The sequence below is a fragment of the Symphalangus syndactylus genome, chromosome 9 (genome assembly GCF_028878055.3).
Source record: "Symphalangus syndactylus isolate Jambi chromosome 9, NHGRI_mSymSyn1-v2.1_pri, whole genome shotgun sequence".
NCBI classification, from domain to species: Eukaryota; Metazoa; Chordata; class Mammalia; order Primates; family Hylobatidae; genus Symphalangus; species Symphalangus syndactylus.
Genome location: NC_072431.2, coordinates 133,954,046 through 133,969,215, shown reverse-complemented (window position 1 = coordinate 133,969,215; position 15,170 = coordinate 133,954,046). Strand labels below are relative to the sequence as shown.

Genomic DNA, 15,170 nt, shown 5'->3' with positions numbered 1-15,170 from the left:
TCTGCCTCCCAGGTTCAAGCGATTCTCCCGCCTCAGCCTCCCAAGTAGGTGGGACTACAGGTGTACGCCACCACGCCCAGCTAATTTTTGTATATTTAATAGAGACAGGGTTTCATCATGTTGGCCAAGATGGTCTCAATCTCTTGACCTCATGATCTGCCCACCTCGGCCTCCCAAAGTGCTGGGATTACAGGCATGAGTCACCGTGCTTCGCCTTGGTCTCCCTTCTATAGGTAAAATTGGTTTTCTCCTTTAAAATACAGCTCCCATTTCCTCTGCAAACCATATTTAATGGTAACCAGTTATTCCTAATTGATAAGGGAATATACTGTTTTACAGAAGCTTAGATAAAAGGTGAGAAAAAAAGTGACAATTTAAAAATCATTTTGCAGTCCTGAGGAACTAATCAATCTTATCACTAAAAATGGGAAAACCAGATATGGTATGCTTCTTGAGATGATATAACATGAAGTTCACAAGAATTATTGCCAAAAATCTTGAACCCAAATCAAATCAAGTGTAGAGAGTCATCTTCCCCACCACAAGGAAGCAGAATACAAGACATTCTGTTGGACAGCTACAAGTCACTAACATGGGGGAAAAAGGAGTGCGTCTTCTAGATTAAATAAGACTTTGAAGCCATAAAAACCAAATGCAGTGGGTAAAACTCATTTGTGAGGCGAATGTGATAATCACTACCCTGCAGAACCAAGTCAGTAAGCTCATTTGTATCTTCATTCAAACCAGCTGTGAAAAGACACTGTTGAAACAATTAGGGATATTTAAATACTAATGGAGAGAGAAAGTAGGGAATAATTGTAAATTTTATTGGATGTGATACTAGCATTGTAGCTATGTAAGCAGATGCTCATATATTTTAGGAATGCATATTAAACATGTAGAAGCAAAATGGGTAGCGTATCTTACTTGAAAATACTCTGACAAAACTGGAAAAAAAAATAAGGGATGGATGGAGCACATAAGGCAAAATCTTGATAATTGTGACTCTGGATAATGGCAGTGTGAAAGTTCATTATACTATTCTCCATACTTTTAATCATGTTTAAAGTTTTCATATTTAAAAAAGGACACTTATATATCCCAGATAGAGTAGGCAACCAGTGGCATTAGTAGTCGTGGATACCATATTTTGAGAGGGCCTTTCACAAAGAGAAGGTGCTTAATTTGGCTAGAGCAATTCAGAAGTTAAAATTGACTGATTACCATAGAGGGAAGACAAAGAATGCTAGAGCAAAGTAAGTTTTCATTTAATAATAAAGTTTTCAAAAAAAAAATCGTAACAGTGAAAACTCTTCAACAGCAAGATAGTCTCTCCATGAGAGTGAGCTCCTTGTTACTGAAACTCTCATAGAGAATCATCTGCCAGGGGTTTTTTTAGGGTAAGAGATTGAGTTTGGGGTTCCTTCAAATTTAGGATTTTGGGCATACAGGTAGCCCTTGCTTTTTCTGAAAGCTTTATTAAAGTTGCCTGAGAGTGCTGTTGCAGTCATCTTTAACATCAGAAAGTGTTGAATACTAAGATCAGATACTGATAATACCCACTCACTGAAGAAAAGAGAAGTGTACTTTTTTAATGAATTAGTATGAAATGTGGTGAAATCTACCATCTTAAAACTTACGGTAGTCATTATAAACATTACTCATATTGTGGTGAATTACAGTAAATGCCTTTCAGGTCTTTTGAAGTGTTTTAGTGTATGCAATCCCCAGTCATGCTGTTTTGCTGCAAGTGTTTGTGTCTTTTTCTTTTTCCTCTGCCATCTAGCTACATTTTACTGTTATCCAGGTGTCTGACTCTTCTAGTTCCCACACACCTAAATTCCATGTTCGCTTCTCATACCTCCAAATTACTTTCTGGATAGATACCCAATTTTTTTATTTAGTCATTTCTTTATACACAATCCCCTGTAGAATCTGAAAGCAGTAAGCAAAAATAGTTTGTATAGCCAAGTGTTTTGCACCTAGAATATATAGGGTGGCTGCTGTTTTCTTGATGAACCCTAAATGATAATTGGTAGCTTAAATTCAGCCAGCCAGCATGCAGCAAAGCCTGGGACACAATCCCACAAGTTTTGAATAGTCACTCTTTCCTCCCCGAAATTCTTTCCTTCTGTTTATATAGCATATATAGCATTGTGCTTCCCTATTTCTCTTTTGTCTTCCAAAAGCTCAGGTGATGGCCCACTGCTCTTTTTTCCCTGGCTACTGTGCCTGAGAGACATCTGTCTCCTTCAGTTTACCAGCCTCACCTTTTTTTTTTTTTTTTTTGAGACGGAGTCTTGCTCTGTCACCCAGGCTAGAGTGCAGTGGCTCAATCTTGGCTCACTGCAACCTCCGTCTCCCAGGTTCAAGTGATTCTCCTGCCTCAGCCTCCCAAGTAGCTGGGATTACAGGCGCCTGCCACCACGCCTGGCTTATTTTTGTATTTTTAGTAGAGACGGGGTTTCACCATTTTCACCAGGTTGGTCTCGAACTCCTGACCTCCTGATCCACCCACCTCAGCCTCCCAAAATGCTGGGATTACAGGTGTGAGCCACCGTGCCCAGCCTGGCCCAGCCTCACCTTTAAGCTGATGCTGGTACAGCCATCTCTGATTTAGTCATTGCTCACATTTTTACTTGGAAGTCTTAAGATTTTTTTTTTTTTTTTTTTCCAAATTAAATGAGCCGGAAAGAAAAAAGGAAACTCTTTGGTTTTCCCTTCCCTAATTTCGCTTCCTATCTTCTATCAGTGATGATAACTTCAACTTCTCTAGCACCTCAGCTAACCAGGAAATCGTCTTTGGTTCATCTCTTTTCCTACCTTTCATGTCTATAGCAGTAAGTTCTGTTTTTTTTTAACCAAAATGTTCCTTCCTCTTTACAGATGGAAATGACTTGATATCTGAGATTCCTTTTAAAACAGGGCTGCTCAAAGTTTAATGTGCATAATGGTTTAAGTTGGGTGATAGGGCTCAATAGGAAATCATTATACTAGGCTCTTGGAGGTTTGATTGAAATGTTTCATTATAAAAAGGCAGACTATTTCGTCATTTCTGAAGTCAACACCCATGAAATCTGCCTCTCCTCAGTAACCTATCCTGATTAACTCTGATTTTTTAAGTAACTGTCTTATTCAAGAATCATAAGTAGCGGCTTCTTTCCTGCTGCTCTTTTACCTGGCTCTCTGAATCCTCCTTGAAGGTCTGTTACCATCCAGCTTTGTTTTCATAATGTCCCTAGTCTAGCCAGACTGCTCTCACTTTCCCAATAGTTCCATGTCTTCGTTTTCATTGCACGCTTCCATCAGAGTACCAACCCTTACTCCCACTCGTGTATGTCTTCCTCATCTGTCAGGTTCACTGCCTCCTTTTAAACTTTCTGTTGTTATGGCAGCTAGATCACTGAAGTGATCTCGCATTTTTATAAACTTCTAAAGTTCTCTTAGTTTTTTCAGGATAATTCAACTCTGCCTTCAGTCTTATGTCACTGGTGGCGTTCATTAATTGCATTATGTGTTAGGCTTTGTACCATCCTAGCCAGAAAGCTCCTTATATTCCCACAGAGCCTAGCAGAATGGCTATACGTAGTACAACCTCAATAAATATTGTAGATTGTTTAACCTGTAAACTTTATGGATTGGGGGGAGATGCGGAAAGCATACCGATACAGAAGTATGAATTTAGCTGCTTTTTCTTAAATTTCAGGCTCGGGGTGCAGAGAGCATTATGTTAAACCTGGCAGGACAGCTCATCATGATGCAGAGGGACAGGTCAGGCCCACAGATCCGGGAGAAGGACAGTAACCCTAATAACCAAAGGAAACTTGTGAGTAAAGTGCAAGTCATTTCTTTTCAAACATTAAAAAGGTACGGGATGAGGATGAAGGAATGAAAGAATTTAAGAGAAGAGTATTTTATGATTTGGAAAGGAGAAATTAAGTCCATAAAATTAGTCTTAAGCCTCTGGCTGTAAGACTGACTGACTGGAGGATAAGGTCCCAAAATGATCATGAAATGTTCCATACTCCATATGTTACTGCTTAGGCATCATTCATTGCTAATTCTAATGGAAAAAATAGGGATAGACTGGTGAAGTTCATGGGGTGTTTTGTTTTCAGATTTAAGTGTATATACTTTAAAAGGCCAGGATACTTTTATTAACTCTAATTCTAATTAGATCTCTTTGCTTTTCCCAAAAAGTTACCGTACTATCATTTGAAAGACTTAGTAAACTAGTACCTAGGAACTTAACAACCTGCAGATTTAATAGGAAAACAACTTGATTCTTGTCTCTCCTTCTCCAGCTGCCATTCTGTCCTCCTGTTGTACTAGCCCAGTCTGTTGAAAATGTCTGGACAACGTGTCGAGCAAATAAACAGAAACGTCACCTCCTGGAGGCCCTCTGGCTGAGCTGTGGTGGTGCAGGGATGAAAGTTTGGCTCCCTCTCTTCCCTAGGGATCACCGCAAGCCCCATTCCTTCTTGTCCCAGCGGATCATGCTGCCTTTCCACATCAACATTTACCCGCTAGCTGTTCTTTTTGAAGATGCTTTAGTCCTTGGTGCTGTCAATGACACTTTGCTCTATGATTCTTTGTATACTCGGAACAATGCTAGAGAACAGCTGGAGGTGCTCTTCCCTTTCTGTGTTGTGGAGAGAACCTCTCAGATCTACCTCCACCACATTCTACGTCAACTTCTGGTCAGAAACCTTGGGGAGCAAGCCTTGCTCTTGGCCCAGTCCTGTGCCACATTACCTTACTTCCCTCATGTGCTGGAGCTCATGCTCCACGAAGTACTGGAAGAAGAAGCTACCTCACGGGAGCCCATTCCCGACCCACTGCTTCCCACTGTGGCAAAATTTATCACCGAGTTCCCCCTCTTCCTGCAGACAGTTGTCCATTGTGCCAGGAAGACCGAATATGCTCTGTGGAATTACCTTTTTGCAGCTGTTGGAAACCCTAAGGACTTGTTTGAGGAATGTTTGATGGCTCAGGATTTGGACACAGCTGCCTCTTACCTTATTATCTTACAGGTAACAATTCTCTTCTTATAAAGGGGCAAGAATGAATGAGCTTAAACTTAGAAAAATAGAAATGTCCTGTTTTGACACCATGATTGTGTTTAAGGAATTCATAGTCAAATTTTCTGTTTATATCTTTAATTTGGAAGAATTCAGATTCCTTTGAATGTCATAAAGTAACATTGCAGAGATATTTTTTCCATTGTCCATAAATAGGCCTAACACAGATTAATGAGTTCAGAGTAGTATTTTGAAAATTTAATATATTGAAGAAATTTAATATGTAAATTAGAATACATGTAATAGGAACATGTAAGAAATATTACATAGGATTATTGAAATATTACATAAGAAACATAGCAAAGAAAGTATTATTTGAGATATTAGTGAGTTTGTCTGAGCTTCCCACAACAGTAGCTTTGTTTCCTTTCAGTGTGGGTTGCTGAGGGGACGCTTATTAGAGCATGGTCATAACAGAGCACCTTGAGCTAGTCTTACCCAAAGCAAGCTGAGAAGGCTCAGACCTGCCACAGCAAAGACCCTCATAGCACACAGTTTTTATCAAAATAATGGCTTCTTTGCAACTCCTGAAAATTGATTTCATTAGATATTTGACAAAAAGGCTTGACAGTTGGTTATTTGATAGGCTACACTTAAAGATTCTTTCCAGTTACTGCAAAGTTGTTTTCATTGATATAAGAAGCTAACCATAAACCTGGTTTGAATCTCTGCCTGAAGCAGATTTCCTGTCAGCTTCTTTGCTTCATGACAATGGACTGAAACCAGAGGAGACACTCAAGCAGAGGCCAGGTGGCCTTGAAGTATGATTCCATGGCTAACCCTAAAGAAAAAGATAGGGTTTTAAAAATAGAATCAAAGTAAATGCAGCTGTTTGTTGGTTCTGGGTCACTCCCTGCAACTTCACTGATCTCCCTGACAATGTAATTTTTTCTGCAACAGAATTCCTAAGTTGCTATGGATTGGCAGATAATAACTACAATTACAGTTGTCTATTAGGCACCTTTCCATAAAGACCAAGATAGGCAGGTTAAATTTGTGAAAGAAAAATGGAGGATTCTGAATGTGCAGCAGAACTTTACTACTTGCTATTGCCCAAAGCAAAGATTTTAGTCACATCCTTAGAAAACTCAGCAACAGGAGACAGACCTGACCTTTTTTGGAGTCGGGCAAACCTCCCTTTTTTTTCTTCCTTTTCTGCTGATCTTCAACAATTTACTTAACTCAGTTTCCTCACTTGTAAAATACAAATGATATGCCTATCTGCAGAGTCACTGGGAGAAATGAAATAATGACTTAAAGTATATGTACAGTATCTGGAATGTAGTGGGAGTTTAATAAATTATAGTTTACATACACCAGAAGAGTACTTGCCTCGCTTTTCCTTGTACGGTACTTTTTTTTTTTTTTTTTTTTTTTTGAGACGGAGTCTCGCTCTGTCACCCAGGCTGGAGTGCAGTGGCGCAATCTTGGCTCACTGCAAGCTGCGCTTCCCGGGTTCACGCCATTCTCCTGCCTCAGCCTCTCCATGCAGCTGGGACTACAGGCGCCCGCCACCACGCCCGGCTAATTTTTTGTACTTTTAGTAGAGACGGGGTTTCACCGTGGTCTCGATCTCCTGACCTCGTGATCCGCCCGCCTTGGCCTCCCAAAGTGCTGGGATTACAAGCGTGAGCCACCGCGCCCAGCCTATATGGTACTTTTTAATCTTACTATTAAACTAACCCCTGTGGTGGTGTGGCTACATTCTTTGAGTTTAGAAAGTGGAGATAAAGAATTGCTCATATCTTCCCAAATTGTGTACTATAAAAAGAATGCTGTCTTGGTTGTTTTTTTTGTAGAATATGGAAGTCCCTGCAGTAAGTAGGCAACATGCTACCCTTCTATTCAACACAGCACTAGAACAAGGCAAGTGGGACCTTTGTCGACACATGATTCGATTTCTTAAAGCCATTGGCTCTGGAGAATCTGAGACACCTCCATCCACACCCACAGCTCAGGTTAGTTGCAAAAGTTATACATCTTCTCTAGGCCATACACCCATGTAGCATCTTTCTCTAATGGTACTGCATATTGTGTGTAATCCTAGGAACCCAGTTCAAGTGGTGGATTTGAGTTCTTCAGGAATCGAAGCATCAGTTTATCCCAGTCAGCTGAAAATGTTCCTCCCAGTAAATTCAGTTTACAGAAAACACTAAGTATGCCATCTGGTCCCTCTGGAAAAAGGTAAAATAATAAAGAGCCATTACTGCTTTTTGGGCATTCATGACACATTGCATTTCAAGGCATTTACAAAATTAGGTCTTAATGGAAACAACTATTTAATCCAATTGCAGTTTCTTTTTCCATTCCCAAAAAGCAGAGGCCACACAGAAGGCTTCCCTTTTTTCTTCCTCCCAAGTTCACTTCAGTACCCTTTGAATAGTTTCTGCCCCTTTTTCTGGAACAGATCTTGATGCACCTGTTCTGAATGTAACAAACTTGTTTGTTTAAGACAGAGTCTCACTCTGTCGCCCAGGCTGGAATGCAGTGGCACCATCTCGGCTCACTGCAACCTCCGCCTCACAGGTCCAAGCGATTCTCCTGCCTCAGCCACCCGAGTAGCTGGGTTTACAGGCATGTGCCACCACACCTGGCTAATTTTCGCATTTTTAGTAGAGACGGGGTTTCAACATGTTGCCCAGGCTAGTCTCGAGCTCCTGGCCTCAAGGATCCACCTGCCTCTGCTTCCCAAAGGGCCGGGATTACAAGCATGAGCCACCCTACCTGGCCAGATGCTACAAACTTTTTTTTCCCATCAGTTACCGGGGTCCAGGTGGTATGTGGTTACATTAATAAGTTATTTAGTGGTGATTTGTGAGATTTTGGTGCACCCATCACCCGAGCAGTATACACTGGACCAGATTTGTTGTCTTTTATCCCTCGCCCCCTCCCAGCCTTTCCCCCAAGTCCCCAAAGTCCATTGTATCATTCTTATGCCTTTGCGTCCTCATGGTTTAGCTCCCACATATCAGTGAGAACATACTGAGTTACTTCACTTAGAATAATACTCTCCGATCTCATCAGGTCATTGCAAATGCTGTTAATTCATTCCTTTTTATGGCTGAGTAGTATTCCATCATACATACGTATATACGACAGTTTCTTTATCCACTCGTTGATTGTTGGGCATTTGGGTTGGTTCCACGATTTTGCAGTTTTGAATTGTGCTGCTATAAATGTGCGTGCAAGTATCTTTTTTGAATAATGACTTCTTTTCCTCTGGGTAGATCCCCAGTAGTGGGATTGCTGGATCAAATGGTAGTTCTACTTTTGGTTCTTGAAGGAATCTCCACCCTGTTTTCGATAGCAGCTGTACTAGTTTACATTCCCACCAGCAGTGTAGAAGTGTTCACTGATGGCCACATCCATGCCAACATCTACTGTTTTTTGATTATGGTCAGTCTTGCAGGAGTAAGGTGGCATCACGTTGTGGTTTTGATTTGAAAATGCAACAAACTTTTAAATTACCTCTGATGATAGAGGACCAAAAGGAAGATAAATAAATCTGTAGGTAATCCAAAAGCCTTCTTAAAGTCAGTAATTTTACCTTTCCTTCTAATTATACCTTTTGATAAAAATTTAGTGCTAATGCATTTGACACTCCTGTTACCTATTGATTAGAGAAGTTATTACACAGTGGGGGAGCCAAATGAATTGTATGCTGGAGACTGAAACAACTATCATCCATAGATTTGATATTGTCTTCTGAGAGATGACAGTGAATTCACACTAACGTTATAAAATCATGAGAATTTCCTCTGGTTTGTGAAGCCTGGGTATTCCTTCCTATGTTCTTGTCTCATTTTTTTCCTTACCTAATCCTTTGTTTTATATTGTTCATATTCTCTTTTTTTTCCCCAGGACAACATGAACGTATGTTTATATTCTTACTACCGTGCTTGGGCACATAGTGAGAGCTCATTGAATGTTTGTTATTGTCATGTTTTACTGGGGTTTTTTGTTTTTTTGTTTTTTGAGATGGAGTTTCGCTCTTGTTGCCCAGGCTGGAGTGCAATGGCTCAATATCGGCTCACTGAAACCTCTGCCTACCAGGTTCAAGCGATTCTCCTGCCTCAGCCTCCCAAGTAGCTGGGATTACAGGCATGCACCACCACGCCTGGCTCATTTTGTATTTTTAGTAGAGATGGGGTTTCTCCATATTGGTCAGGCTAGTCTCAAACTCCCGACCTCGGGTGATCCGCCTGCCTCCGCCTCCCGAAGTGCTGGGATTACAGGCATGAGCCACCACGCCTCGCCTGTTTTACTGTTTTTTAACAAGTGCTTACTACATGCCCGGCCTTATTCTAAGCATTTACCTACATAGGTCCTATTTTAAACAACTCTGTGGCCGGGCGCGGTGGCTCACGCTTGTAATCCCAGCACTTTGGGAGGCCGAGGCGGGCGGATCACGAGGTCAGGAGATCGAGACCACGGTGAAACCCCGTCTCTACTAAAAATACAAAAAATTAGCCGGGCGTGGTGGCGGGCGCCTGTAGTCCCAGCTACTCGGAGAGGCTGAGGCAGGAGAATGGCGTGAACCCGGGAGGCGGAGCTTGCAGTGAGCCGAGATTGCGCCACTGCACTCCAGCCTGGGTGACAGAGCGAGACTCCGTCTCAAAAAAAAAAAAAAAAAAAAAAAAAACTGTGAGGGTTATCCACATTGTATAGGTGAAGAAACAGAGGCCTAGGAAAATCAACTTAGTTATGTTCACACAACAAATGAGTGGCAGAGCCAAGATCCGAATCCAGGCAGTACTGCACCAGAGACTAGGCTCTTTACCCCACCACTAAACTGCCTCTCAAAGCACCACATTATCCAGTTACCAAACCAGTTCCCCCACATTAGCTCATGTGAGTCAGGAATGAGAGACTATACTTAGTCAAGTTGTAATTTTTAAAAATCGGTTTCAGGACTGGCAAGGTGGCTCACACCTGTAATTCCAGCACTTTGGGAGGCCAAGGTGGGAGGATTGCTTGAGACCAGGAGTTCAAGATGAGCCTGGGCAACACAGCAAGATCCCATCCCTGCAAAAATAAAAATACGTTGGCTAGGCATGGTGGCAAGTACCTGTAGTCCCAGCTACTTGGGAGGCTGAGGTGGGGAAGATAGCTTCAGCCAAGGAGTTTGAGGTTGCAGTGACCTATGATCACACCACTGCACTCCAGACTGGGTGACATTGTGAAACCTTGTCATTTAAGAAAAAAAAAGTTGGTTTTCTTTTCATATGTCTGCATGACTCACACTGAGAAATTCAATTTCACTTTGCCTCTCTATCCTTAGTTTCTTTGATGTGTCCTCCTCCTCTCTTTTCATTGGGCTTTTCAAATACAGCATAGAGGTTTGCTGCCTTTCTTTCCGTCAGCCACCCATCACCTGCTTCCTGGTCTGACTTCTTCCATCCCCCTTTTCCTGTTCCCTGTATTCATTCTACAAATGTGTCTTAAAAGCCTACTGTGTTCCGAGGGTTGTGGTGTAACACGGAGGAGAAGCGTTGATACTGTATCTTCATTGTCAGTCAGAATTAGATCATGGATCTCTTATCTCCTTGTCAGCTTTATCAGTACCTCTGCGTAATAAGTATGTGAAATCCTCCAGTAAAGATTATTCTGTAGCTTTCTTGTGTTTCCACTTACAGATGGAGCAAAGACAGTGACTGTGCTGAGAACATGTATATTGACATGATGCTCTGGAGACATGCTCGGCGCCTCTTAGAAGATGTGAGGTTAAAGGACCTTGGCTGCTTTGCAGCCCAGCTGGGCTTTGAACTAATTAGTTGGCTATGCAAGGAACGTACCCGAGCCGCCCGGGTAGACAACTTTGTAATAGCCCTGAAGAGACTCCACAAAGATTTCCTGTGGCCACTTCCAATCATCCCAGCCTCTTCTATCAGTTCTCCTTTCAAAAATGGAAAATACCGAACTGGTAATGTAGACTTCATGTCACTTGTACAAGGAGAATTGTATTTTACTCCATATATTTACACATTTTGCTATTAGTTGATATTCAAGGAATTATTTTCATTCCAAACTTAGGAATGGATAAAAGCCAACTTTTTGTACATGAGTTGGAATGCCCACTGTTTGACCAAAGATGTAAATAAAGTAGAACCTATGTCTCTAAGTCTTGTGACCTTGAAGTCTAATTCAAAAATCTAATCATTCTTGGATTATAAAGAAGTTGAGAACTGCCTGAATATAAAAGCTACTATGCTTGTGTTATTGTGGGAAGGAGTTCTGGAATCAGATAGACATGGACCTCAAAGTAAACTGACAAAACTCATTCCAGGGGAACAGTAAGGCCACCTTCTAAACTAGAAGAGGACAAACTGAAAGTGTATATTTTGCTGAAATAAAAATTTAAAGTTTTCTAATTCAGGTCTTTTTATGAAGACTCTTCTAATTATTATTATTTATGAATATTGAAACCAAAACTTTTAACTTTGGCATTTGGAAACTTCATGTTATCTTAAGAGCCAAAGCAAATCACTTAGAAGATCAACATAATAAAGTTTTGCCTAGCTCCAGTAAGAGACAGGATGATATAACTGTTAGGTGGTATTGTATGGTCAGTCCATTGTTACACAATCCCACGTCTCTAGTTTTGGGGTGGCTGATAGAGTATAGGACAGTAATTGCCTTTGAACTGTTCTTATTGGGTAGGCAGGTGGGGGAAGCTAAAAGAGCTGAATTGAAAATGTCAGTGTGTGCATCTTCAATTTCTTCCTCCATTGTTTGTTTTCGGACCCACTCTGCAGTGGGAGAGCAGCTGTTAAAGTCTCAATCACCTGACCCATTTTTAAACCTTGAGATGGATGCTGGCATCTCCAACATCCAGCAAAGTCAGAGCTGGCTCAGCAACATTGGCCCCACCCATCATGAGATAGACACAGCTTCATCCCATGGACCACAAATGCAAGATGCCTTCTTGTCACCTTTATCTAATAAAGGTAAATGTCATTTTAAATCCTAGCTCTTCTTCAGTTCCTTTGAAGAAAGTTTATGTGCTACAGCACTTCAGAGATAGAGCGTCACTCTTTTTCTGTCGTGATGCAGGATTAACCATTTGTATCCACTGGAGAGGTAGAAAGTTTGTAGAACAAGGCCAGATTGGCCTTGACTGTACTTTGCCATATTTATTTTACGTGAACAAAATAAATAGTACAGATCAACATTAATAGATGAATCGTTGTAAATCAATTTTGATGATAAGGAAGCACTAACTTTGAGCCCCAAGTAAGCAAAATGTTATCCTCATATAAAGAATTCCATTTTTATCATAATTAGATGTGGATCATAACAAATTTTACTCCATTACCATTTTTATGTTTTTTATTTTTTTCTTTTGGAATATGTGAGGAGGTAATGTTTTTTATTTCATCAATAAAAATTGTGGACATTTGCTTTTTCTCTTGCTATGTAAGTTCCTACATAATATCCTTGATTTTGCCTCTTGGCCTTAAAAGCTTGTAATATTTACTATCTGGCCCTTTTACAAAAAAATGTACACCAACCTCTGCTCTATAGTAATGGGTAAACTACAAACTGAAGAGGTTTTGAAGCAATTTGTGTTGGCATAGGGTTATACAGTATAGGAACTTAAAGAACAATTTGTCTGAGTTTGCAGTTTTTTTAGTGGCCAGGCGTTTTTCTAATGTTTGATTATCAGTCTGTCATCACTATTACCTGAGCTTCTGCTATGTGAGGAGGCTTACAGATCTCATTAGTTTTATTTTAAATTGTGGTAGAATATACAATTTAACAGCTTAACCATTTTTAAGCAGTTTGTAGTGTTAATTATGCCCACATTGTTCTGCAATCAACCTCCAGAATGCACTTCATCTTGAAAACGAAAACTCTGTATATGTTATTTAATAACAACAGCTCCCCATCCCTTCTTCCCCCAGCCACTGGCAACCACCATTTTATTTTTTCTCTCTGAATTTGATTATTCTAGGCACTTCATAAGTGTTTGTCTTTTTCTGAGCAGCTTATTTCACTTAGCATAATGTCCTCATGTTCATCCTTGTTGGAGCATGTTTTATTCCTTTGTATGCAGATACCAAGTTTTGTGTATTCTTCTGATGATGGACACTTGGGTTGCTTTTACTTTTGGCTATTGTGAATTATGCTGCTATGAACGTGGGTATATAATATTTCTGTGAGACTCTGTTTTCAGTTATTTTGCGTATATATAACCAGAAATGGTACTGCTGGGTCATAATTCTACTTGCATTTTTTTTGAGGAACTGCCATGTTTCCCATAGCAATTGCACCATTTTAAATTATCAGCAGTGGACAAGGGTTCTATTTTCTCCACATCTCACCAACAGTCACTTTCAGTTTTTTGATAGTAGTCATCCTAATGGGTGTGAGATGGTGCCATTACTTTAGAAAACTTTTTTAAAGAGATAATTTCAAATATATTAAAAAGTACAGTTAATAATATAGTGGGTTCCCCTCCCTCCCCCATGTGGCCGTCACTCAGCTTACATCACTAATGGCCACATATGTTTGGTGTACCTCCCCACTCTTGTATTAACTGAAGAAAATCCATGACATATTATTTATAAATATTTCAGTATTTTTCCTACAAGGACTCTTTAAGAATTATGACCAAAATACCATTAGCATCCCTATAAAAATTGGATAATTCCTTGGTACCATCAAATACCCATTTAAGTATTCAGATTTCTAATTGTTTCATAGACATCATAATTTTGTATAGGTTAAGATTTAAATAAGGTTCACATATTGTGATCGTGTTCTTAATTCTCTTTTTAAGTGGATGTTCCCCCACCATCTCCTTTTCCCTTCCTTGCAGTTTATTCATGGAAGAAATTTGGTTTTATGGATTTTCTCACAATAATGATTTTGCTATCACATCTTCATGGTTTAATTTAACAGTTTCCTCTGTATTTCCTGTAGTAGCTGAATGTAAAGACTTGGTCAAACTCTAGCTAGATTTTATTGAGGGAGGTGGGGAAGACTGCTTCATAGGTGGAGGTAGTATATTTTTCCATCTAAAGGTTAATGTCGGTTATCTAATTCTTTCTTTAAATGTCTTCTATCTTCACATGGTAATTTTAGCCATGGATTTCATGTTTTAGTTTCAAGATCCTTAGAAATCAACATCTGAGGAACAGCTAATATTTAAAATTAAAGGAAAATGTATTTTCTCCAAGAAGCTGGTTGTAACTTTTGGCAATTCTCCATCAGGTGATGAATGCAGTATTGGTTCAGCCACAGACTTGACTGAAAGTAGCTCCATGGTGGATGGAGACTGGACAATGGTGGATGAAAATTTCTCTACACTCAGTTTAACTCAGTCAGAGCTGGAGCACATTTCCATGGAGTTGGCCAGTAAAGGGCCTCATAAATCCCAGGTCCAGCTTCGGTGAGTTTCTTGGCTATTTGAAATCACATAATGCCTACTCAGAGTATTTGGGCAAATAGGTATGGGGCTACTTTCCTAATAATCGTTGCACTTCTGTACATCTTATAGATCTTCCTTAGCATAAATCATTTTGTTACTGCTTATATTTAGGTATTTGCTACACATTTTCATGGAGGCAGGGTGCCTGGACTGGTGCATCGTTATAGGCCTGATTCTTAGAGAATCCTCAATAATCAATCAGATTTTGGTTATTACACAGTCTTCAGAGGTAGATGGAGAGATGTTACAGAACATAAAGACAGGGCTCCATGCAGTGGACCGATGGGCCTCTACAGACTGGTAAGTGCTGCTTTCCTTAGGCTTGGTGTCCTTCCATGTCTTTTGGTGAATCCTGTCCTTTCACATTAAGGCTGTTATGGTTCATGTATTATATTTATTATATATTATTTATTATATGTTCATTTTTAAGCTACTTTCTTTAGTAATCATTCTATACCCAGCTGTTTACATGGATAATATCCATCGAGTAAAGTTACACTGTTGGTCAGTGTATAAATTATAGTGTGAATGTATATCACTGACATAAGATTGATGCAGTGCACATGAGCTTAGAATTAGACTGGAACTTCAGATTTGCAGCCCTGTGGAATTGAAAGCAGTAGTCTACAAATATCTACTTGAAAAGATTCAAAGTT

At 40.1% G+C, this 15,170-nt stretch overlaps 1 protein-coding gene across 8 annotated transcripts in view; it reads left to right on the top strand.

The window, feature by feature from the left end:
- The window catches only part of RIC1 (RIC1 homolog, RAB6A GEF complex partner 1), a 154,779-nt gene that overhangs the window by 134,118 nt on the left and 5,491 nt on the right, over nucleotides 1–15,170 (top strand). For all 8 annotated transcript variants that reach the window (XR_008660246.2, XR_008660244.2, XM_055294302.2 and 5 more), the window contains 8 exons: nucleotides 3,707–3,826; nucleotides 4,305–5,033; nucleotides 6,881–7,039; nucleotides 7,129–7,265; nucleotides 10,718–11,004; nucleotides 11,837–12,028; nucleotides 14,298–14,475; nucleotides 14,626–14,814. Coding sequence is in view for 6 of the 8 variants with exons in the window: in XM_055294302.2 (XP_055150277.1) it covers nucleotides 3,707–3,826; nucleotides 4,305–5,033; nucleotides 6,881–7,039; nucleotides 7,129–7,265; nucleotides 10,718–11,004; nucleotides 11,837–12,028; nucleotides 14,298–14,475; nucleotides 14,626–14,814 (1,991 nt within the window). In the remaining 2 variants the exon portion in view is untranslated. The remainder of the gene's footprint in view (nucleotides 1–3,706; nucleotides 3,827–4,304; nucleotides 5,034–6,880; nucleotides 7,040–7,128; nucleotides 7,266–10,717; nucleotides 11,005–11,836; nucleotides 12,029–14,297; nucleotides 14,476–14,625; nucleotides 14,815–15,170) is intronic.